Consider the following 27638-nt stretch of genomic DNA (forward strand, 5'->3'; position numbering starts at 1 on the left):
AAAATCAATGATTTTTTTTCTTCTTTCCTTTTTTCACATATTCGAGATAAACAATCGAGATAAACCTATAATACATATACATACAATAGGAAAATTTTCTTTGATTAGTGATATGACTCTTTTTGTAATGAAACAGAGTAGTAACGATTTCAACGCTTAGCATGGTTCTGATTTATTTGTTTCTTATTTATTTTATCTCTCTCTCTCTCTCACACACACTCTCTTTTTTTATTTCTTATACATGAACACACTATATGCATACATTTCATTCGCACCCCTTCATGGATAAAAATTGTATAGCTGTTGTTTCTGTTATTATTAACTAATTTTATATATTAGATATATATATATGTATTTATATGTATATACACAATGCAAGATTCGGCACAACATGAGTGTGATACTTGTGCTCGTACATAAATGTGTGTGTGTGTACGTAATTTATATATATAATATTATATATATAATATATAATATATAATATATAATATTGTATATACATTAATATACAATATATATTATATATTATAAATTATATATATAATTATTTATATGTAAATATATGTTTATACTGGGTGTTTTGTAATATTTAGAATCTACTTCTAGAATGAATACGAAATACAAAAATAATGAAAACAATTCATACAAACGTGTTTTATTTTATCTCATATTAAAGTAATAGTGACAGGAAAGTTTATCTTCATAGTAATTGTTTGAAATGATCACCCTTGATTAGTATTCAAGTTTGTAGTAGTGTCTTATCATCAATTTTCATAACTTTTTTCAAAATTCCAAATATCTGTTGACTTTTAAAATTTTCCAATACTAGCAATGGGAGTTGAATACATTCAATAGTGTTCAATTGAACTCAAGAGATCCAAAGAAAATTTAATTATCTACTTGTTAGTTTTTACAGATAACAGATAAAAAATAATAAAGCAATTCTAATAAAATATAACTGAACATTGAAATTGGACTGATTAAGGCAGAAATGATCTAAATTTAATTAACGGAATGTGTACTATTAACAAAGACAACAAATATTTACAAGAAACATTGCAACAATTAAAAATATTAGTCAAAACAAAATCATATCGAACACTTTCTATGAAGATAATCTTTCGTAATAATTAAAATACGACATTTACTATAACTTTAAAAAATGATAAAAAACGATACATATTGATATGAATTTTTGTTTTTAAATATTTTTGTGTTTTCAATTCATTGTTGATGTCGGATACAAATATTACGAAACACATTGTATATACATATATATTTACGAATATGCATATGTGTGTATGCATGAACTTGGCTTATAAGGAAAAAAAAGTCAATTATTCGAATCGTATTACCAATTTTTTCAATACACATACTCTTTATTTTATATTATTTTCACACACATCATTCCACGAAAACACACACACAGACACGCACCATACATACATACGCGCTCGCTCGTACGTTAAACTCATCTTTTTTTTATATTTCTTTTTGCATTCCTATCAATACTCGTGTTCCCACATATGTTTTGTTGTTTCACTTTATTATTCTTAGATTTACAAATCCGAAGAGTCATTAGTGCAAATTGACGCGTTCGGTAAAAAGAAAAACAAGATCGTTTCCTCTATTAAAACTTTTTCATGTTTCCTTTTAAAGTTAGTCTATTTTCTTGTTTTCTCTTTTTCTTTCCTTATCATCACCTATAACTTGTTTTGTTTTTTGTTTTTTTTTTTTCTATAGAAAATGACAACTTTATTAGCGCTTACATTTAAAAGCTATACCATCGAAAATATTCTATATATTATTTATTATTTTACGAATTCAAATTTCCTTTTTATTTTATTTTATTTTTTTTTTTTACTCCAAAATGTTCCGTTCGAGGTGCTCGTCTTGGCAAAACGAGATCATACTCGAAAAAATTATACTAATCTCTTGTGTATAATATCAAATATTAAGTTGGTGTAAAAATAATGATGATTTTTCTTATTCTAATTTTGGCATTAATTTTTCTAAATTTTTTTTTTTAATTTAGTTATCATGGTATTATTAATTCTTGTTTAAATTATAGTTGTTTTTATCTAAAATTATCGAATTTAAGTATTTTAATTAATTATTAAGAAAAAAAATGTTCTAATGATTTTATTGTACAAGTTATGGCTGTTTAAAATGTTACTGAGTGTTTTAAAAGTTGTTTTATTCTACTACATGCTCAGAATCTTATTTTGTACAAATATTTGGATTAATTGCATAGTTGAGCTGTATTTCTTTTTTATCCAAACTATAGTAAATTATAATACAATTTGTATTTTAAAATGAAAAACAATATATTACGATTCTATTCATTGCTCAACATTAATTGTTTTCTTTTTCCTCAGAAAAACAATTTTTGAGATATGAAGTATAAATCATGCTTTTGGAATATAATTGAAAAATAATTAGCTAGGGTAAAATTAAAAATAAGTATAATCAATTTTCTGATTAAAATGAAAATTTTGAAAGTGAAACTAATAGCGAATAGCCTTGAACCATTGAAAGTAATGATATAAAAAATATAATCCATATAAAAAATATGGTCTACGATAAAGTAAATTGACAAATTCCAAAAAAACTAAAGATTGATCATCAAACAGTTATTTAACTTTTAAATCAGTGGTTCCTAATATGTGTAGTAAAATTTTACACAATTTTTATTATTTTAATTAAATTTGAGATTTCTTTGTTATGTAAATCTGAATTGAAGTGTTGCATAAAAAAAATCAATGGTTCAAGAAATAAATGATAAATTATTTGAGAAAACTCGTAGTTGAATGTGTGAAAACCGTTGAATGTGTGAAAACCGTTGAATGTGTTTAATTGCATTTTTTTTTATTTAAAATTAGTTTTATTCATTTTGATGCAACCCTTGGCACAAAATGATTGATTATTTCTTAAAGAATTAAAATAATTTAAAATATAGCATTTTGGGGCAATCTGTATCCAATAAGAGTATCAAGAATTCCAAATTTTTGGTTACCACTGATTTAAAACACAATTTAAAAACTATTCTTTAAGTATTTATATTTAATTAATTATTGTTACACCAACCTAATATTTCTTAATTATTTTTTGTATCTTTAAATACTCAACAATGTTTACATTATCTCTCTATCTCTTCTTTCTCTTTTTTCTTTTTTTTATATCTATTCTGTTTTATGTGTAAGTTTTTTCTTCCTTCAAGAAAATTGATAAATTATGTGCCCGTCGTGTAACATGTTGATCTTTCAACGGTACTAATTAAAATATATTTTAAGATGCGTTTAGGGTGCTCGTTATATTTGTCGAAGAGTCAACCAAATATATATATATAAATATATTATTTTTAAAACACTTCGTGAAAAGATCGATAGATCGAATAACGAGCACAATTTTAAAATATATATGTTAATTTTTTTTTATTTCTTACTTGTTATATCTAAATTTAAATATCTATCGTTTTTAAATATCTCTCAGTTAATACATTCAAAGCTAGAAAAAATGTAATCGCACAAGAAATGGTAGAAAAAAAATTGAATTTAAATTTATCGACATTTTGAAATGATTTACGTAAATGTCGTATTAAAAAAAAAAAAGAGAGACAATATAATTCGTATCGTTTCACTTTTATCTTTTTGTTATATATATATTATATTATATTATATTAATTATTAACTTATCACTGCAAGAGCACGGCGGAGCATATTTTGAAGTAACTATACATATATATATGTACATATATATATATATATATATATATGTTTATTTATTTATCATTGGTTACAAAAAATTGGCGCATTAATTAATTATTTTATTATTTTAATCTTTTTATTTTTATTATTATAATAATAATAATAATAATAATAATAATAATAATAATAATAATAATAGTAATAATATATATAATTATAATATATATATTAATATAATAATATATATATATATATATATATATATATATATATATATATATATATTATTAAATATATATAGAGATATATATAACTCAATATTTCTTTTTTTCTCCTTTTTTTCTTTCTTCTTCTTCTTCTTCTTCTTATTCTTCTTATATCTTCTTTTATTGAGTTCATTTAATTTATTTTGACTTGAGTAACCCAAAGTCAATTTCTTAAACGATCCACACGATAACAAATTAATTCTATTTCGAATTTGACTATCTGAAACATCACGTTGACAAATCGGGATGGACACTTTTACGAGATATTAAATCACGAAACTTATCTGAGCTCGACTGTCTGTCAGTTTAGCCAATAACATTTCTTTCTCTCCTTCTAACATTCAATTTCTTATTTTTTTTTTTTTTAATAATAATTCTTTTATCGTTTTTTTTTTCATTCCCTTGGAAATGTAAACAATCAGATACGCGTATCTATAGAAATTTTTTATTTTATTTTTTTTGTTTATTTTTAAACGCTATTCTCGAAACTAGGAAATTTCGCGTTTGTTTTTGTTTCTTTTCTCAACATATTTAATAAAATTTTCTTTCAAAATACATACGCATGAACAATCGTACCGATATTTTTTAATGTTCTATCAAATTAACAATATTTTTCTATTTTCTTCTGTTCTATCATTTTTTTTTTTATTTTTCTATTTTTTTTTTCATTTTTTCATTTTTTTTTTTTAACAATTTCGTACGATGAGTTTTAACCAGTGGTGTTTTCAAAGTTTTCGTTCGTTTCACGGTAAACCGTGTTACATTTCAGAATTTTCATTTTTTTTTTTCGGAACTTTTTATATTTGGGATTTTAGGTTTTCAACAATTGTTGGGACAAAATCTAAACACATCGTATGAAAATCAATATGGAAAAATGTAATTTTATGATTTAAGAAAATCTATGATTGACCAAAAGGCTCATTTAACTCCATTAATTATTAGAATTATTATTTAATTATTAATTACAATTAATATTTCTTAAATTATATAGTTTTGTGTTCTAAAATTTATTTTATTTATTTATTTTTTTTAATCTTTGCAAAAAAAAATTATTGATTATATCGCAAAATATAGGGCGTCTTGGAAAAATATGGTTTCAGTAAGGACACCAATAATCAAAAAAGTTTAGTCACCACTGGTTAAACAATAACTTTTTTTTTTCTCTCTCTCTCTCTCTTTTTTTTTATTTATTAATAATTCATCTCTCGTTTCTTTATTCCGTCAAGAAATAAATAATCCAGATACGCGTATCAACGAGTTATAAATTTAATTTACAACTTCAAAACGCTATTCTCTTCTTTTGCCTAGAAATTTACGCGTTTTCTTTTATTATTTTTTATTATTTTTTTTTTTTTTTGACAAATTTGACACACGTTTATCAAAATACATTGCACACCGGTGGTTTTGAGACGTTTTATCAGAAGGAAGAAGCAGAATAATTATGTTCTATTTCGTTCTTTCCATTTCTTTTTATCTTTAACGCGTTCTTTTTGTTCTTTTTAATCTTTTGTCTTCTTTTTCAAGCCAGTTCGTACGATTCAAACGACAAAATTATGCAAATGTTTTGCATACATGTGTATATGTATATTTATATATACCAATTGATTAGTTCTCGAATATTATCGACGAATCAGCTCGATAAGTCACGAAAAAAACTTACAAATATGACTAGTGACAATTTTTTTTTCGAAGCACGTATGTTACTCCTAATCATTTTCATTCCATTTCTTTTTCCTATTTTTACAAAATTTGTCTAAATTTCGCGAAAACGCGTTAATCTAATCTTTTTGTTTGTTTTTTTTTTTCGTTTCTAAACGCGTTTCGCTATATTATCATATTTATTTTCATTCAATTACATTTACACGCATTCTCTCTCTCTCTCTCTGTTTTTTTTCTCCGATCGTGTCGTACACGACCGATTGTTTAAAATCTAGCAAAGCTACAAGATAGAAAAACATGTTCGCATTTTTTAATTACGTCCGTATTTTGTATTGATTTCTTTTTTATTTGTTTCTTGTTAAAAAAGATATGACGCTTATGCGATAGCTTTTCAAAAAGTTCGATCGTCTGGCGTTTGCAATATTTCGTTTAAAAAAAAAAATGTTTGTCCGGTTTAACTGTAAAAATATTTTTTTTTTCATTGATAAACCTCGCTCTTGATAATAATAATAATAATAATAATAATAATATTAATAATAATAATAATAATAATTATAATAATAGTAATAACAATAATAATAATAACATTAATATTAATAATAATAATTATTATAATTATAATAATTATAATTTTCTTAATATTTCATACAAATAACGATGCAAAATTTTCTTCATTGCACGTAACGATAAAATTTTTATTTTTTCTTCGATAATTTCTAAAATCCATTTAACAATCTCATCAAATTTGTTTTCCTTCCACTTTCACTCCACTCGTAAATTTTTATTTCTTTTTTTTTTAATTCCTCAAAATTATTTTTTTTTTTTTAATCATAGGAACGTCCAACTCGTTCATCGGTTAAAATGAATTCTAAATATTTTGTTTGTTTCGAATCGATTTGAAATCGTTATGTTTCCAAATGTATATATACACGTATTTACGCGTACATATACGGTACATACACATACAACATAACATACATAGCATACATACATACTTACATACATACATATATACATACAAGATTTATTATCATCATTTTAGCCAATATCTCGCGTATTTAATAATTAAAAGAATAAAATGGAGCTGGAGGAGAGGGGTAGGGGTGTTGAAGAAAAAAATAAAACGACATGTATTTTAGGTTATGTATAATAATTAATTTTAAACGAAGGAGGAATTTGTTTGTTCTTTTTTTTTTTTTTGTTCGTTCGTGTGCGCATAATGGTTCGGCCGCGTATTATTCGGCTTAACTATTATTATTATTACTTTTTTTTTTATAAACAAGACTCGACCCCTACTCTTATAATAATTAGAAGTAGCAGTTGTGTAGTAATAGTAAGTAATCGTAGTAGTAGTAGTAGTAGTAGTAGTAGTAGTAGTAGTAGTAGTAGTAGTAGTAGTAGTAGTAGTAGTAGTAGTAGTAGTAGTCTTATTATTAAAATATCGGTGTAAAAATAGGTATGATAATGGCGCCGAGGGAGGGTGGGGAGATCGCGTTGACGCGACCAATCAAATCGATCTTTCATTTCTATTTTATTATATTATTTTTTTTTTCCATTCCATCATAAATCTCAACGCGCTTGATAAATTATAATATACTTCTCTCTCTCTCTCTCTCTTTCTCTTTCTTTCTTTCTTATTTTTTTTGTTTTTCTCTATTAATCCATTCGTTTGTAATTTTTATTATTTTTATTCCTTTTTTGAAATCTGGACCTCGTGTCTTCGTAAATTCTACCGGGTGTAAAAATAATAATAAGCCCGGAAATTGTTCCTCTATCTCGTATTATCCTCATTTTCGGTATCTCTTTGTATTTATACTTGTATTGTTTGTTTGTTTCTTTGTTTTTTCTATCGACTAGATTGGACAATCTTTCATTAATCGAAAAATTATCCTTTTTTAAATATATAGTTTATCGTTTCGTTTGTTTCAACATCTTCTTTTTTTTCTGTGTGTGGTTTTATTCGTTCTTATTTTCGTAGAAGTTCAAAATTCCTACGATAAAAATTGTCTCACAAAATCGTTCCTCCTCAAGGACACGAAAGGTGAGATACATACTTCTTCCTCGTTTTCATTTATCCATTTCTTAGTTTTCCCTTTTTTTCTTTTATTTCTTTCATTCTCGTCTACTTTTCAGTAACTCGAAAAAAAAACCGTTTTCAACGGTCGGTTGTGTGGCATCGTAAATTTGATTTACCATACTTTCTTGATATTTTCCTTTCTCTTGAAAATTTATGCCACGTTTGATGACGACCCAGGGCGTCAGAATACCCTTTGGTCTCAGGTCACGTCCACCACGAGTCCGTGAACCCGATCATTGGCTGGCTGCTACGTCAGCAACTTGAAGAACATCAGGGCTAGGGATATGTTGATAAAAAGTACCAGCATCACCAACTGTTGCCGGGAGAACCAGTCCTGAAAAAAAAAAAACAATTATAATCATAATTAATTCCATTAATTAACTCGTAGGATTTTTATTTTATTTATCTTTAGCATCTACTTTATATTATTTGCAATATTTAATGGTTAATCAGTATTGTGTCAATTTAATTTAATATTTATAGTAAAACCCTTTAAATTATTAAGCAAGTAATTATTGTATATTTGTATATTGGTATTAAGTGGTATTTGTATTTTGGATTTTTTTACATATTTTAATATCTACATTGTATCATTTGCAATATTTAATGGTTAATCAGAATTGTGTCAATTTAATTTAATATTTATAGTAAAACCCTTTAAATTATTAAGCAAGTAATTATTGTATATTTGTATATTGGTATTAAGTGGTATTTGTATTTTGGATTTTTTTACATATTTTAATATCTACATTGTATCATTTGCAATATTTAATGGTTAATCAGAATTGTGTCAATTTAATTTAATATTTATAGTAAAACCCTTTAAATTATTAAGCAAGTAATTATTGTATATTTGTATATTGGTATTAAGTGGTATTTGTATTTTGGATTTTTTTACATATTTTAATATCTACATTATATGATTTGCAATATTTAATGGTTAAACAGGATTATATTTTAATGTTAATTTAATTTTTATTATTTAACTCCCTATATTTTATCTTCGATGATAAACCTAATTTTTTTCAATTGCCATTGCTAATTCTGGCATGTTGTAATACTAAAGTTTTATGTCTTTTGTAGGTTAGACGTTGCTTATAGGGACAATTAATCTTTATAGGTTAAGTTTTCTTGGTAAAATTCAAATCGTAAGCTTTAGGAACTGTCGAATATATTAAATGTTATTTCAATGATTGTTTTAAGATGCTTGTATGCTATGGGCATAATTTATAAGGATAAAAAATGGTTACTACATATTTTACAGACGAAAAAAAATAGTAGAAATTACGTTTACTGTATAATATATAGATAAGGAAAAATAGAAAGAGAAATAATTAAACAACTTAAAGGTGAGAGGGAGGAGGTATTCGAGTGTAAGCACTCATTTTTAAGTTGATTTTTGAGAATTTAATTTAAAGAAATGTTTTCTTATCTACATTGTTGTTTGCTTGAAGTTATATTAATACATGTTCGAAGTAACATTTGATATTTTTTCAAAACATTTTATTGCAAATTGGTCATATTAGAAAATGTTGAACAAGTCATGTAACGAAAAATGTTTATTATCAGGCATACTGATTACAGCCGTCCTTGGTATACTAAAAAAACATATTTTTAAAAAATTTTTTTCATAACAAATGTATTTATCGTTGGATGGAGAGAAATAAATAAAACAAGAAATATTAACCAAATGGCAGCGCTTGAAATATGGAATTTGAACTTTTGTGAAAAAATGTTCATTTCTTCCGCGACCCAAAAAAATATTAATATTTAAACAATCGAAAAAAATAGCCCATTCAACGATACTCTGTGTGTGTGCGTGCATGACGTACTTTACATGTCTTCTAAATTGCAAGTACATTGGTTAAGTAGTTTCTGTAAAAAATGTATAGCAGTTTTGAAATATATTGTTTTGAGAAAAACACGTTGTAGGTTTTACATGAAGTCATAGTTTCTATGGAATTGTGTCTGATAAATTTTCATATCTTGATTATTATAATGAATTTCACTTTGAAGTTTTTAGAACTCATTTTTGAAGATTACAAGCTAAAAGAATATGCAGAAAAATGAATTTTTATGAATAGATACACTAGAATTTTTTGTTATAATAGAACGATAGAAACAATAATACAGGAACAAACATAATCATTGATAAAAAAAAGGCCAAAATTGAATTTGTATTTGGTAGGTTAATTCGTATACAATTGGTGCTAAAAGTTTAGATGGATTTTCTTGGATTTCTTCTGACATTCGTTAATTCATAAAAGAACCAGCTATTATATGAAATATTTTGTAATAAATTTTATGTTGAAGCAGATGTAATATACATATGCAATAAATATATATATATCATGGTCATCTTCATGGTCACTTAATACGTTAACGAATCATTAGAGAACAAATGTTCCTAGATAAAAATATATTTTTCCTATAAGATATATGGTTCATTAAAGTTCTTTTTACAAATGTTTTGAAATATCCTGTATAATGTGATTTGATGACGATATTCTATTCTTTGTTTCTATTGTTTCTACCTCAACAGTTTATTACTGCATTGATACAGAAAGGTAAGCAGACCTTGGTTTTAATATGAGAAAGATACTCCTAGTATGACATATTCTCTATGACTCATTTTCAAATGAAACACGTAATATATATATACATACATACGTATATATGTATACATATATAATATATACATAATATATACATATGGGGCATTCTACGTCAAATCGATCACCTTAGATCCCGACCCCTTTCGATTTTGTTGAAACTTTTTTATCATTTTTAACTATATTAAAAAGCTTTTTGAGAATTTTTTTAAATTTTTTTGCTCAACACAGAAAAATTTAGGAATTTTTCAAAAATTCAAAATTTTCGTTCCATAACTTTGTCAAAAATAGACTTATCGGAACTCTTCTTTGTTTACATTTTTTTTTTAAATCTACTTTTTGAAAAAAATATTAAAAACATATTTGAACTTAAATTCTATAAAAAATTCCGTTTTTTTGGAAAAAAATCTTAAATTTTTCAAATTTTGGTATTTTTAATTTTTTTTTCTTCCTTTTAAACTTTCGTTCATTTCGAACCTAATACTTTTTCCAGATGAGTCGAACTTATTTTCTATTTTTTTTTTTTTTAATTTAAAAATTATTTCTTTCATTATTTCGGCATTTAATTTTGTTTTAATACTAAAACAAACCTAATTAGGTAAATATAAATATTTCTAAATGTATTTAATGACCTATTTTTTATTATATACTATCGAAAATTATAAATGCAAAAAGATTGCAGTGCATTATTGGTCAATTTTTTAAATAAATATAATTAACAATTTATTAGGATTTTATTGGTCACTTAAATAATTTAAAAATAGTATATTTTTCAAAATAAGAGAATAATATTGTGGGGAGTGTTGAATATCAAAGAGTAAACACAGATAAGTAGGCAGGCAACGAAAGACTATCGAAATAAAGAAAGACGGTGTTTGGACTGCTCTTTTGTAAGCGAAGAAGTTGTGTGTGTAAGTCGGTGTGAGCTGGAAGGTTCTCGAGCGATATCAGTGATTTGTTTATTGGACCGAGCTGCACGTTGGGAAAATTCGAGAACGATTCGAAAATGTTTTGTCCTTTGGGGATGCAGGGTAGGGGAGAAACCTCTTAAGGAGAGGACGGTCACGCGTGCAGTGCGTTTTCGGGTGGAGGGTAGAGAGAACTGAGCGACGGTAGCGAACGATTCGATACGAACGTGATTAGCGAGTGAATAGTGAAAGAATAGCGAGTGAATAGTGACTGTGTGAGGTCTGAGTGAGTGTGAGAAGTTGCGAAGCGTACTTATATTGTAACTGTAATAAACAATAACTTGTGAAAATAAAGAATATCTTTTGTATCTCAAGTAGTGTTGGCAATACGGGAAGATTAGATATCCTTAGCCGGATACAGAACGATTGATTTCCCTACAAATTGGGGGCTCGTCCGGGATTTACATCAAAAGTCCGGTGCTACGGAGATACAGAAGATATAGAGATAGCGGTGAACTTTATAGTGAAATCTTGAGTTTGAAAATGGATACCAATTCATACGGTGAATTAACAGTGATGCAGCTTAAAGAGCGGCTTCGGGAATTGAACCAACCCACGGTAGGCTCAAAGGCGGAGTTGATTTCAAGGCTAATAGACATTGAGTTAAGCGGTGTGCGAGTTTCAAGGAATTTGGAAGAGGAGCTTCAGGATGAAGCGCATACAATCTTTTCGAGAAAGGATAAGAACAACGGGGCTGCTCTCTGCGGCGCAACCACGAGCGCTGAGGAACGAGAAAGTTTGCTTCGTCAGGAGATAAAACAGTTGCAGCAGAAGATTGAGGAGCTCTCTCAACAATCAATGACTGCTCCGGTCGAGAACAGAGTTACAGTGGAACGCAATTCAGTCGCGATGAGGCGTGAGGAATTAAGTCGCCCGCAGATAGGATTGACGACGGTCGCGGAGATGCTAAATTATTACGACGGTGAGACTCCCTACGATCACTGGGAACGGCAGTTCCTTGCCTTAAAAAGGATACACCATTTATCGGACGGAGAAGCTACAGTGCTGTTTAGGCTACGTTTAAAAGGGAAAGCTGCAGAGTGGTTTCACTCGAGAGCGGAGTATGCTGACATGACGAACGAGGAACTGCTATATGAAATAAGGAAGATGTTTCAACATCTCCCTTCTTGTGTCGATAGGAAAAGGGAGTTCATGCGACGACGGTGGAAGCATGGTGAACGCTTCAGTGAATATTTCCATGATATGGTGATCCTGGGGAACTGTGCGTCCGTCAGTGAGGAAGAACTGATCGAATATCTGATCGACGGAATCCCTGACACGACCTTGCAGAACACGGCGAGGATCAGGGGATTCCGAGACAGATCCGAACTTTTTACTGCATTTGAGAAGATACAGCTGCCGACAGGGCCCGAGGCTAACCGGGCATGGAGGAGGTCGGAAGAAGCCGAAGGAAAGTCAACAGGGCGCAGACCTATGGGAATGGTGGGGCAGCAAAGACCGGGTGGACAACAACGAGTCTTCGACGACTGTCACAATTGCGGAGAGAGAGGACATCGAGCGGCATTCTGTCCGTCGAGGGAGAGGGGCATGAGATGTTACAGCTGCCAGGGTTTCGGTCACATTTCTGCTGGGTGTCCTAAAAGGGCACCATCGGTGACGATAGTTCGGGTCGGTGGGGATTTCTCGGGAGATAAGCAGTATGTGAAAAAGGTTGTTATGATAAACAATGCGGAAATTTCTGCGCTAATAAATACGGGTAGTCAGATCACGTTAATAAGGGAAAGCGCCTACGCTGAGATCGGAACTCCGCGAATAATAAATGAACGCGTCAATTTCAGAGGTGTGGGTTCAGGATTGTTTAAAACGCTAGGTCATTTTACGGCCGCTATCGAGGTTGACGGGGAAGCATATGAAACTAAAATACATTTGGTATCTGATTCGTGTGTGCGACATGATCTTATCTTAGAGGAAAATTTCCTAAAAGGCGTGAGATTGGTGATAGACTCTGGAGACATTGAGGTCGGCGTTCGAGTAAAGCGCAACCAACGGATGGTGATCTACCGAACGTATATAACGTAAATGTTTGCGACTCAGAGGGCCGCGTAGGTCTATCTTATTTAGAAGCTTCTAAAATTAAGGAGAGCGTGGTTTCGTCGGTGACAGTACGCACGACGGGAGAAACTGTCATGACTGATATCTCGAAGGACAAGGTTCGTAGGGAAGTCACAGCGATTTTAAAAGATGCAGACTTCATTACAATGTTAACGGAGAAAGTACGACAACGGATAGAAAAAAAATTAGATGTCGATCTCACAGCAAGGAGAGAGGAAGTAGATGATTTAGTCATAGAGTGCTTACAAGACAAGCAAGACAACGAAAAGAAAAGGAACAAGGCCGCCAGTGAAGGATCAGATGACGCAGAGGATGAAGAGGAAGAAGATGCAGAGGAAGAAGAAAGGGAAGAGGAAAAGAAGCCCGCAAGGAGAAGTCCAACTAAGAAAACATCCAGTAAGCGTAAGGAGGATTTTTCTGCTAGTAAGGAAAGTGCTAGTGATAGTGATATTGACAAGGATTGGGATGAAAACAGAAAAGCTCCTGGAAGCGGTGATAAGAAAGTGGCGGTAAGGACAAGGGTGGAGGATATACTAGTGCTATTACTTTGTCCCCTGAAGTAGTAGTGAGAGATAAAAATAGGCAAAACATTGCGAAATGGCCTTTACGTAGTACAAAGTGGGTGAAAGCACTAAGAAATAATACTGTTAGTAGCTTAGTGGTAATTTTCGTTCTTCTTGAGTTAATATTTGATTGACAATTTTTGTTTGCGTAGTAATATAAGTTTTTGCATGATTTAATTATAAGGTTAATTCGATTTATTATTATTAATAGTAGCATTGTGTAGTTGGGTAAGACTTCGTACGATTTTATTGTAAGATGGGAGTGATTGAATGAATTAGAAGTGTATTATGTGGGTGAGAGTCGAAGAACGCGAAGCGAGAAAAGTATGTGAGTATGTATGTGTAGCGTTAACTGTTGTGCCGACAAGGAGGAACGAATATCTGAGGCCAGATATCCTTTTTCAAGGGGAGTGAGTGTGGGGAGTGTTGAATATCAAAGAGTAAACACAGATAAGTAGGCAGGCAACGAAAGACTATCGAAATAAAGAAAGACGGTGTTGGACTGCTCTTTTGTAAGCGAAGAAGTTGTGTGTGTAAGTCGGTGTGAGCTGGAAGGTTCTCGAGCGATATCAGTGATTTTGTTTATTGGACCGAGCTGGACGTTGGGAAAATTCGAGAACGATTCGAAAATGTTTTGTCCCTCGGGGCTGCAGGGTAGGGGAGAAACCTCTTCAGGAGAGGACGGTCACGCGTGCAGTGCGTTTTCGGGTGGAGAGTAGAGAGAACTGAGCGACGATAGCGAGCGATTCGATACGAACGTGATTAGCGAGTGAATAGTGAAAGAATAGCGAGTGAGTAGTGACTGTGTGAGGTCTGAGTGAGTGTGAGAAGTTGCGAAGCGTACTTATATTGTAACTGTAATAAACAATAACTTGTGAAAATAAAGAATATCTTTTGTATCTCAAGTAGTGTCGGTAATACGGGGAGATTAGAAATCCTTAGCCGGATACAGAACGATTGATTTCCCTACAATATCTTACAAATAAATATCCTCTGCAAAAATAACCGTGAAGTTTTCGCCAATTGATAACTACAATAAAGTCACCAATGATCTAGAAAAGCGGTCGCCAAACTTTTTGACCTTACGAATCAGTAAATTCACAATTTAAATCCCACGGATCCGTAATAGGATTTTTTAAGTGTTAAATATATTAATAAAAAAAATTGTGATCTAAGAACACATAAAATGTACCTAGTTAATAAAATGAAACTATTAATTGTAACCAAACTATGAAAGCTATGTATTGTTATGAATTGAATTATGTTTCAATGCATCTTAAAACATAACTTAACGTGATCAGTTAGTATATTCCACATTTTTCTGGGAACCAGTGAAATTTTCTCGCGGACCACCATTTTGGTAACCGCTGATCTAGAAGACCGATTTTTAAAAACACCCATCATTACTTGGTATAAAGCTATACAACTGCTGAGTTCCAGCAATCCTCTTTGTATAATATATATATATATATATTTACAGTGTACCATACAGTTATGTATTTAAGATTTTCCAAGTACTTGCGATAATCTGACAAAAAAATAGTTTAAACAAAAGTTGATCTGTTTTTGATTGACTATACTATGCAATAAAAAAATGGTATACAAGTTCGTTGAATTCATATTAATACAGGCTATACTACTGTAATGACTATGATACTGTAAATAAGAGGGTCATTTAACTCTTTCAATACGGCGAAAAATCAGTCCGAGTGCGCCCCATTACCGGGACCAGTTATTTCCCCCCAAGCGATTTTTTAAATAAATTAACTTTTATGCCTAAAAGGTCGAAGGTCTTGGAGACGCATAAACGCCCCCGTAACAGCGCACCATCTACAATAATGATTTTTCAAGCTTCATTGATGGGACAGCATATGTCCCGCCGTAAACCCAAAGTATCTGAATCCCGGGACAGGGTATGTCCCGGCCGTAATCCTAGACTCAATAGCTCATTTTTATTGACATTTTACTTAACATTTTGATGATTATTCTAGGCAACGTTTTTTTTTATTAACATTTTCATGTACATTTGCGTTAACATATTTATTAACATATTTATTTATAAACATTTTTCAGAATTAACAGTTATAAAATAAGAACGGAAAAAAAATTTTTTAAATTGAAAGCAATGGAGGAGCAACACTATCTAAAGTCTGGGTTTCTTGAGGGTGTGGTAGGGCTGGAAACAGTTCTTGCACAGTGCTACGTTACAAGAGGTACACACTATTTTTGACGTAAAAAATGAGAATTATCAACTGAGCAACCTTGACAGTTTTCGCTTGCTTGATTAGATCGCGAACGATTGAGATGAGAAATTTATGGATTTAGAACAATTGAGACGGCCTTAGAATCAGTTTGGAGGCCTAACTTGGCGTTATTTTTTGTCCTAGATGTTTTACAGTAATTGGGACATATGTTGTCCCAGCCGTAATATCAAAAATTGTCTAGACTGGGACAGCATATGTCCCATCCGGTGCGAAAAGGTTAAAAAAACAAAGGTAGCTTTAAAAAACATGAAAAAAAGTTTTTTTTTATTGCAATGTATAGTTAATCAAAAACAGATTAACTTTTGTTTAAACAATTTTTTTGTCAGATTATTGCAAGTATTTGAAAAATCATGAATACAGTTATGTGAGACACCCTGTATATAAGTTACCATGAAATTACCGAAATTAAAGTATGTCTAGATTCATATTCATCATATCGATATAATATATATAACAATAGGTATTTATATAGTCCTTGATACGTGACATCGTACATGTTCAGTATCAAATCCTTTATAAACGATAAACTTTATATTTAGTTATTTTTCTTTATATTCAATTTCTGTTGAACAAAATCCTGCGATAAACTTATGAAATAAAATATCATAGAATACGATAGGAAGAAGGTATAAGGTATCGTTTACTTAAAGATTAAGAAAATTCTGGAGGGCCTTAAATTCCCAAACCAACTCAACGATCATCGAAACATATTGGTACGACGAAAACCTTTGTGCAGTGTCGTGTCCTTCGAGTGGTATACGATACCTACGTAAGCATGAGATAACACAGAGAAAAAGGACATTACTCGTAAAAAAAATTCTTTATGCTTAACCCCCACTATAACCCTATATATATATATATATATAGGTCTAGAACATCTGAAGCATTATTAATACAGATTGTATTCTAAATTCATATAGAATCTACAGTGATAATCTTATAAAAGAAAACCATCGAAGAAGTAAGGAAAATTATCACAAATTTACATAATAAGTGACGATGGATAATTCAAACTGTAGAACCAAATTTAAAGATAAGTTCAGTTAATATAGATACTAAAATGAAAAATAATCATAATATTAATGTATACATTAGTACAGTGAGTAATTTTTTACGAGTTGCAGGATAGCAATAACAGAGTAGCTTCTAGAAAATATTTCATAAATAAAGTTAATAAAAAGAAACGATTAGAATTTATTAAAAAGTATGTCAATGTTTCTAGTGACTGCAAGAATCGTGTTATATATTATATTTACTATACAATTACAAAAGTAAATTTCAAATATTTAGGTTAGATAAACGATGAACTGTATGGAGAAAAAAAATACCGAATATGAGAAAAAACAATTTGTAAGAATCCGTAAAGCATGAAAGATATTCGGTCACAATTGAGGTTGCATGAATAAAAATGGGAGTTGGATATCTCAATTTGATCGATGGTATAGTGAATCATAAATTGTATAATAATATTTTAAAATAACATTTATAATGTAGTTCAAATAAAATTGGATAATATAGAATAATTATGTGTTTTTACAAGATAATGATTCAAAGTACAATGCTTACAATAAGTGACAATGGATTTTGTATAGTATACTAAATCAAATAAATCTATCCCCTCCCGTTTCTAAATTTAAATGTTTCAGAACACATATGGTATTATCTTGAAAAACAAAATGCATGATTATCACATTTGTTCAAAGAAAGATTTTAAATATGCATTTTTAGAAGTGTAACAATAGTATATTTATAGTAATATTTATAATAATAATATTACTAATATAGTAATATTTATAATAATATAGCAACGTTTATAATAGAGAAATAACATTTATTTTAGAAATTTCTAAGGTATATATATATTTGTTATTAAGTATGTTTTTTAATAAACAAAGTTCAAATTAATAACAATATTTACTGTATATATCATGAATAAATAGTACCTATTAGTAAACGTAAAAAAAAAAACAAGTTAATTTCATACTGTTTAATATTTTGCTCAATACGGGTATATTTCCGAAAGGTCAATGAACTCAATGATAAGTTAAATAAACATATTTTTATACTTAATAAATTCCTATTCCATTTCCTAAACATTTCGTGTAAGATTTTTTGACATGTCATTGTTGATACCTGAACTTATCGTTGATTAAATATTTGTACAAAAATACGTTCGGTTTTTACCTATTGTCAATTATATAAGAGATTTTTTTTTTTTATTATTATTATTATTATTAATGCGTTATTTGTTGCGAAAGAAAAAAAATGTTAATATTATGCGCCGTATAAACAATAGACATTTACGTTTCTTCTTCGTATAAGTTTGTATGTCTAATTAATTATTATTAGCATTGCTAGACATACCCTATTGTTAGCTACAAATAAGATCGCCATTTCTTTTCCAATATGTTCTCACGGTCGAGCCTATATTTGCATTCGTTCGAACGGATATCACGATAACCTTGTCAACGAAATATCTATAGAACTTTGTAATCACATACGTGATACTCGTGATAATGGTGAAGTAGTAAAAAAAAAAAAAAAACAAAATGTAAAAAAAAAAAAATGTAAAACAAAACAAAAGTAAACATCCTGTAGCCAATCAAATTTCAACTAACGAATCTTGATATTCCATAGTTTTATTCGAAAATCTGTTGTTTTTATTTTTTTTTCTAATTATCTAGATAAATAATCTATGATTGACTAATTAGAGGAAATTCAAATACTGAACACATTAATTACGCATACTCGATTAACGATAATTATCGTTAAATTTATTTAAAATAATTTTTTGTTTCTTTTTTATTTTTATATATATATATATATACAAATTTCTATCAAAATTTTTAATGAAATTAGATTAATAATTTTTTTCTTATTTTATTTTAGAATTATTTTCACGATTTGATTAATAAGAGATTTTAATACAAAATTTATAAAATACAATCAATCGATTTTACTTCAAATGAGATTCAAATATTAGCTAATTTAAACTAATTACATGACTTATTAATAATATATTTGATTGAATTACCTTCTAATAATATTCACATAATAATTAATTCGAATCAAATTGTAGTATAATTCTCGAAGTTTAGCAATAAAAATAATTACAAAATATTACCAAAACATATAATCAATTACGACTTAACTTCTAATTGTATTCAAATATAAACTCATTCGTAAAAGTGTATATAATTACATTACAAAATTCAATCGCGATCAATGTTTCTAATGGAATTTTAAATTACGATGACTTTTTTAAAATTTACACAACTGACGACAAAATAAAATAAAATGAAATAAAATAGATCAATTTTATTTCTAATGAAATTCAAATAAGAATTCATATGCCTATATCCGATTCTAGAATTATTTTCGAAACTTGGCAAGGTAAATTAAATCGGAATATGCTTAAAGTTGACGTTAATTGACAAAGTGCATCCTTCAGACTGGCAAACTAGCACATACCGATTCGATTTTGAATCGAAAGATCACACGTTCTAGAAACCGAACGAACATTAGTTACACTTCCTTTCGTAATGTTGCATCATTTCTATTCTCGATATCTTTCGTTATATTATTGCAACGATTACTTTCATGTTTCACAGTCTTCATTTTTACATTTCGTTATTTATTTTTATTATTTATTTAATATTTTTTTTTTTCAACTATTCACATAGCAAAGGCGAGTGACATGTTCCAATTGATAATAATTTCTTTTTTTCTTTTTTACGCACATATATATACTACATATGTATTATGTAAGGTATCTGATTACGTTTGTTTTGATTTACTCCGAACCCCTCACTTCTCTTTCTCCATAAATTTTAACGTCGTAGATTATTTTTTTTCCGTTCTATTGGACTACAGTCAATGATTCCGTATAATTCTATCAATAAAAATGTTTTCGTATCGATTGACGATCATTTATTTTTTAGTACAAAATACACGTATACGTAAACTTGACGTAAGATTTTTGATTATGTTTGTTACGATAATCCCCACCATTTTATAACGTCATAGACCCATTTTTTCTGTTTACATTCTATAAAGGTCAATGATTTTATATGATGAAATTAATAAAAATTTTTTCGAATCAATTGACGATCCTTTTTTAAGTATTACGCATGTTCACGTAAACTTGACGTAAAATTTTTGATTACGCGAGTTATGATAACATCCATCACTTTATAACGTCAAGAATCCTTTTCTTTTATATGTTGAATTACAGTCAGTAAATCAGTGTGATTAGAAAGAAAAAACTTTATTATCACATTTATGTTGATAATAAATATTCCTTTTCTCCTATCATTTTCTGTTTTTCCTTCTTTTACTTTTTCTTATAATAAGACTATAAATTTGAAGTCGTTCAAATGACTATGCAAAATGTTGTGACGATTAGATGAATAAAAATGATTTTACTGTTTCTTAAACTGTTTTTTTTTTTTAAATTAAATTAATTTACCTTCATAATTATGAGTACGAGTTGTTAATGAATGTTTCGATTTGTTTACTTTTAAGTTGCACATATTTAAGTATAGTATAAATATGTTTATACCGAAATATTTGGTCGAGTAAAAATAAAAAGTAAAAAAATAGAATCGTATTTCTTTTATTAATTAATAAATTTATTTAACGATTTATTTTTACTTTTACCACTTTGTGCATAAAACGATAATATTCGATTGGGGAAAGGATATTTTCGTATTTTTTCGATAAATAATTTTAGATAATATTTATTTTAATCTACCAATATTCGAATAAATTTCAAAACTGAATAATTGTATAGTAATTTAAAAATAATTTGTTTATTAATTTACTTAGTCAAAAGTTATTGCGTTTTCAAAATAAATGAAAATAAAGAAAAAATTTGATATATATTTTGAAATTTGTTTACAAAAAAAGAAAGAATGCAAATCAGGCTGATTAAGAAATTTGTGATGTTTATTATTGACATGATGCGCGTAGTTAGTATGCGTAGTATAAAACTGGTTCAAGCGATTTCAATTTGGCAATTTTTATATCAAAGATGAGTTTTGCTCTGATTTATCGATTACTAAAAAAATCGATGAATTGTGAAAAAAATTGAACAAGACCAGCACATTAATATTTATGAAATTGGTAAAGAAATTAAAACAAAACGATTTTAAATACTTCAGAAATAAATTTCGAGCATATTATTTTATTTAAACTATTGATTGATTTAAATAATAGATGATTAAAATATGTATAAGAAAGAAATTGATCTATTTTTGAGATCGAAAAATCATGTCTATGATACGAGCACTTTGATGAATATGTTTTATAAGAGTTTAAATTAAAATGTAATAGTTAAATAAGTTATCTCCTAAGACATTGAGAAAGTTAAAAATAAATTAGGATTAACATGTAATAATTTAATTCATAAATATCGGTTATATGATATTGTAAATTATTAATTTATTATAAGTAATATTATAATAATATAAATTATAATATATATTTTTTTATTTAAAAATAGAATTGTTTATATTATATTTATTTATATTTATAATATATTTAATTATATGTATATGTATTTCTTATATATTTTTTAATATATTTGTCTGTAATACCTAACTGTTATGAATAATGTCAAACAAAATTGGACACCATACTAAATTTCATGTCATCAAGTATTATTTATCATATTGACGGTTCAATAGGTATACTGTTATCATCTGATCGAGTAAAGTGATAATAATGATACCTTTTCGGCAACTTTAGATTGAGTTTAGAAGAGAAGGAATGAAGTATGATACCCAATAAGGTTACGTCATGGCTGAACATTGTGATTAATATTAATGTGACAAATAATTAATCTTGTGGCATATTGGAATTTTATTTCATCTATAAAAAACTTAGTTTTATCAAATTTGTTTATTCTATTGTTTTATATATATACAAACAGATCAAATTTTGAATTCTTTGATTATTTTTTTTTATATAAGCAAACCATAAAGTTTAATTTAAGTAAATAAATAAAAGTATTATTACAAAAAGTAATATTATAATATAAATTGTGATATTATTAAATTAATAATAATTATTCTAATCTTAATATATATAAATTACGTGTCTCGTTGTTTGTCCACAATGGACTCCTAAATTACTGAATCGATTTTAATAGAATTTTGCACATTGTGTGCAGTTCCATCCAACTTGAAAGATAGGATAGTTTATATCTCAATTTCTAATCGCAATATTATTTTAGTGCGAATTATTTGTTTATTAACAAAGAGTCATGATTATCTCGCTTAGTTCGATAAGATTCTAACAGATGGCGGTATAAGGTAGTTCGTTGACTTAAAGACGTGTGTATCGGACTGATTGTGAGCCACAGCAACGTGTGGCGGGGCACCCCTAGATATATATATCAAAAAATACCAAACAAAGTGACTTGAATAAAACTTCATTCAGTTCATTTTTGACGAGTATACTTGTTATCATTGAATTTTTTCTACACAAGTTTTTGTAAACATTTTTTATCTTTGCAAAAAATATATTTTTAAGAACAACTGACTTGTTAATGAAAAGTTGTACCTTTCTATTTTTTAAATCAAATTATTCGAAGAGGAAGTATAGTTTTCCTTATAGTATCTATTAATAAATTAATCAATATTTATCAGGTTATTTTGCTATTCAAGTCATCATTCATAATAGCCGGACATTGTAAATAATAACCTATTAGTCACTTGGCCCATTCAATATATATATAGCTGTATCTGTTTTGAAAGTTATGCAGTTATGCACATTGCGAGATGCCAAGAAAGTGAATTAGCATTTTGTTTTAAAAGCGAACCACCAATGCTCGTAACGATTTGCCTGAGGATAACTTCATTTTCTTCAAGATCTTAGTATAATGATAAACTCTCAAAGAATTATACCTCAGTATTCGCACTTTCATGATTTATGATAAGTATTCAACTATTAATTGCACGAGCATTTAATTTTACCTGTTAACTCGGAAATTTAGAAAAAGAATCTTTTTAATTTTACACAACAACAACAAAATAAAAAAATAAATGTTGTTCCAATATCAATTAAAAAATGTAATGAAAAATGTAAAAAAGTCCATTAGAAAATGTTTAGAATGCAATGGAGGAACATTCGAACACTTATTGTAATAAAATACATTGCTGATATAAAACATCAAATATCTCCTAAACTATTGACATTTTGATGACCTTCATTTGATACTTTTTTACGCACAATAAAAAAAGGAATCGAATAGTGTAAATAAAAAAATAAAGTTCCATTTAAAAAAAAAGTGCAACTGCATCTAGCGGGTGCATCGATGCATTTTCGAAAAAAGTAAGGTCATAGAAAGTTGACATTTTTTATGCCATATAACTTTTTCCTTTATAATTTTTTTTCTATTGTTACTTAACAAAAAGTTATTACTCGTCCTCGTTACAAGAATTACCCTGTATAATTACATATATTATGTAAATAAACATATATATAATATTATACAATTGTATATAAAAAATACATAATATTAGTTATATATGTATAATTAAATTAGTATTATTGATAATAATTTAGTAACATATATATATACTATACCAAAAAAAATATATACATATATGTATGGGATGCTCCTACCACGTGTTGCTGTCGCTTTGTTATAAAATGTTGATCTAATGTAATTCTAAATTATTTATTAAACTATAAAAATAAACAAAATAATACCACAATTAGAATGGAATACATAAAATAATAATACTCGAATTAATATAAAGGATAATGTTAGTTATGTCACATGTAAATCTGAAAAGAACCTATGACGTAAATATATCGAAATAATTGAATTGTAATACAGCGCTATATATTGAAAACTTACAGTATTTAAAGACCTATATAATCTTTATATTAATAAATCATAAAATTAGCAATAAAAAATAAAAATAATTGCGATAAAAACTGTCCTATATACTAAGTTGACAAAAATTACACAAAATAACAAAAATTTCATTAAAATCGATTCAATAGTTTAGAAGTTCATTGGAAATAAACAATGTGGCATTGAATTTTAATATATAAAGATATTTTTAAGATGATAACAATAACTATGTATATATATGTAAATATACACACATATAGTTATCATTTTTTTCTAAGCAGAAGAATATGTTTTTTATTTCAAGATACTTTCTGCCCTCCCTTAAAAAAACTGACACGTACATGACATAGAAAAGATTGAAAAGATACTTACTTTGACCTGAGGACTGACCAGGTAGAGAAAAGGATTGGCCCTGAGCCTTTCTCTCTCATCGATCTGCCTACGGATTTCTTCTCTCCTCATACTACTTAGAACACTAACTTCTTCCCTCGACAATGGTGCTGTTGCCGTTAATTGAATACCTTGTGCCACATCCGGCAGTGACTTCTTTCGTTGAAGGGTCATCGCTGCAACTGGCATCGCCTATTGAAAAGGAAAAGAAAAAAAAGAAAAAAAAAAACGAAAAAACAAAGAGAAAAAGATGAATTATAACTTTAATTACAACAACATACTCGTAACATTAAACTTAATTTAAATTATTTAACAGAATTATTGATTGTTGAATTTTAAAAAGATTGAATCGTATTTTTAATCTTGTTTGTTTTTTCTTTTTGTTGTATATTATTATATTTTGTTTAATTGTTTATTTATGTATGCTACAAATGAGAAGAAATTTAAACGTGTTATAAAAAAGAACAATTACTGGTTAAAGATTTAGTTCTTTTTACTGATTGAAAAAATTATAAAAAACAAAAGAAACATTTATTTTTAATATTTTGTTCAATTATTTATATTTATGTTATTAATGAGAACGTAGATCTGATAAATGAAGATACTTAAATGTGTTAGAAAAAAGATATGCTCGAGGAAGTTTAAAAGAGGCCATCTGGAACAATTCCAGAATCCAAAGTTGGCCTCTTATAAACGTAACACTGGTTGTTCAAGGTCGAGTACTTCGAGCCAGGCTAAAATCATTCCGTTGACCTTCGAAGCCCGTTCGTTCTTCTTACTGATTGACAATAGGAATCGTATACTTTCCTTTTTTTTTTTTAATAAAAAATTGTTAATCATTCCAAAATAGTTTATTATCCTTGTTGGTGTATCATTTTAATTATTAAAAAAAAAAGACAAAATAAATTAAAAAGTAATATTTGTAATATAAATTTTAAATTATATTCGACGATGCTATTTCATTTTAATAATCTTAAATTTATTCTAATAAGTATATTAACATTATCTTATAAGATATAATAAATTATATTTACATACGACGCATATATGTAAATTAATTAACGTTCCCGTTCAAGAAATATTTTCAATCTAGAGAGTGAGTATATAAATTACCACCGGTAATTAAAACAGTATAATGAATGAAAACAAATTAAAGAAAAAAAAATCATCATCATCCTATGATTTACATTTTTAATATGAACACTTGTAAAAAAAAAAAACAGAATAAAAAAAGAATAAATAAATAAATCGTAAAATGAATTTAACGAAATTCTTTACTCACGATCTGTTCACTGTTATATTACTGGGTATTAGAAAAAATATGTGTGAATAGAAAAGATAAAATAAGATAAATAATATTAATAATAATAATAATAAAATTAGAGTGAGCCAAAAAGTCGATGAGTTTATTGCGTTAAAATTTTACTTTGAAACTGCGTAATGTTTTTTGTAGAATTTATGAAATTTTAATAAAAAAAAAAAACCACACGAACTCTTTTGGTTCATCCTAATTATAATAATAATAATAATGTCGTGTCGAAGGGACGAAGGGACATGGGTCCTTTTCGTACCTCGACAGGGGGCGCAACAATCCAGGACTCGGACGCCCTCCTGGCCATTAAAGCCGGGCTGCAAAGAAGCGCTTCCTCCTCCTCGTCGGGTTCGGACCAAAACATTTTTTATTCTCAAAAAAAAAATTGTCATAAAATGAAAAAAAAAAGAAAACCAACACCAAGGAATCCTTACACAATTGTCTAATTACTTATTTAATTAATTTTGTTCTTATTTCATTTTTGCAGTATCATATTAACCTCTCATTTTTGTTTCAATCTATTTAAATTGGTAATTGTTTTTTTTTTTTTAATAATATTTTACATATTTATATTCCGAGATAATTTTGTTATTTATCTTTTCCCTACACCATGTCTTCTCGATTTCAATAACTTCATTTCTTTTTTTATTTCTTTGTAGTATCGTTTTTACCTCTCATTTTTTTCATCTATTTAAATTGGTATTTATTTTAAATATGTATTATTTAAAAAAATAATATTTCACCGATATTTACTCCGAGATAGTTTTTGTCAATTTATCTTTTCCCTACACCAGAGTTCTTTTCGATTTTAATTATTTCATTCCTTTTATTTTGTTGTAGTATAGTTTTAACCTCTCATTTCTGTTTTCATCTATTTAAATTAGTATTTAATTTAAATTTAATTTTTTTTAATTTATTTAAATAATTAATAATAATATTTCACCGATATTTATATTACGAGATAATTTGTGTTATCTTTTTCCTACACCATATCTTCTCGATTTCAGAACTTTCTTGTTTTCTTTTTCTTTTGTCAAATAATTTTAATCAATCTTTCTATTTGAAATCTTTATCTTATCTCATCGAGATACGACGAAATTCGTTTGGAAAACGCGATAAATAAACGATTGGAAAATGCGGATCCACGGGCTCTTGGTTTGAAAGCCAGGCCGCAGACTGATCGGCCCTGGCTCAACGGACCGAAATAGAGCGATGCCCCACTATTTTTGAGTCGAAATAACTTCGACGCGTCCGCGTCGCGACGTACGCATCGTTTCTTTTTTTGCTTTTAGCTTCGATCATTATTTAGCCAACATTTTTCTTTTTTTTTCTTTTTTTTTTTAATTTTTTTCTTTTTTTTCATTTATTTCTTTTTCCTTCTCTTTTTAATCAACGATTAATTACGAATTTTTTTTTTAATTCATTATAATCTAAAATATACAATTTTAATTTTTGTTTATATCGCAAAAATCATGTTTACACTTATTTCCTTTATTTTCTATCATATTCATTGTTATTGTTTTGATGAATTGCGTAGAATTATGCCGTTTCCTGTTTTCCTCCCAGAGTATTTTCACGATCACGAAGGTTATGCGTTAGGCGTAACGATCTCGTATATCACGTTCTGTTAACTTCACGAATTAATGTGTCGTTAATCTTGACTTATATGCGTGTAAGGTATTAATACAATGGGGATAATTATAGTAAATCATAGTTATTAGAAATCTAAGCAAGAATTATTTGGAAATACGTCGAACGTGTTAACATCATATTACAGAAGTGAGTTAATTTGATTCATTTACGGATTTTATTTAGAAAAAATGAAATAATTTTTGTGTTTTATATATAACAAAATTATGAAATTTGTTTATAAATATTAA

At 28.1% G+C, this 27638-nt stretch overlaps 2 protein-coding genes across 2 annotated transcripts; one reads left to right on the forward strand and one right to left on the reverse strand.

Annotated features, from left to right (window-relative positions):
- Nucleotides 1-3005: 3005 nt before the first annotated feature.
- Nucleotides 3006-26671, reverse strand: LOC149031421 (uncharacterized). The gene is made up of 3 exons (XM_015318968.2): nucleotides 26018-26671; nucleotides 24429-24638; nucleotides 3006-8043 (listed from the first exon to the last, which is right to left on the reverse strand). The coding sequence occupies exons 1-3, from the start codon at nucleotides 26120-26122 to the stop codon at nucleotides 7957-7959; spliced, it is 402 nt and encodes a 133-aa protein (XP_015174454.1). The 5' UTR covers nucleotides 26123-26671; the 3' UTR covers nucleotides 3006-7956.
- On the forward strand, nucleotides 13437-15906 carry LOC149031422 (uncharacterized). The gene is given in 2 exon segments (XM_089176063.1): nucleotides 13437-13863; nucleotides 13866-15906. Coding segments are annotated over 2 exon segments (621 nt in total). The 3' UTR covers nucleotides 14060-15906.
- Nucleotides 26672-27638: the final 967 nt, after the last annotated feature.

This window comes from Polistes dominula, unplaced genomic scaffold, assembly GCF_049000335.1.
Source record: "Polistes dominula isolate Pdom_NZ unplaced genomic scaffold, Pdom_raw_medaka contig_21, whole genome shotgun sequence".
Taxonomy (NCBI): Eukaryota; Metazoa; Arthropoda; class Insecta; order Hymenoptera; family Vespidae; genus Polistes; species Polistes dominula.

Coding starts and splice junctions, on each gene's coding strand:
- LOC149031421 (XM_015318968.2), bottom strand. CDS start 26,122: ATGTTTTGGTCCGAACCCGACGAGGAGGAGGAAGCGCTTCTTTGCAGC. Junction 24,639..26,017: donor TTGTTGCGCCCCCTGTCGAG/GTACGAAAAGGA, acceptor CCTTTTCAATAG/GCGATGCCAGTTGCAGCGAT. Junction 8,044..24,428: donor TGGTCAGTCCTCAGGTCAAA/GTAAGTATCTTT, acceptor TTTTTTTTTCAG/GACTGGTTCTCCCGGCAACA.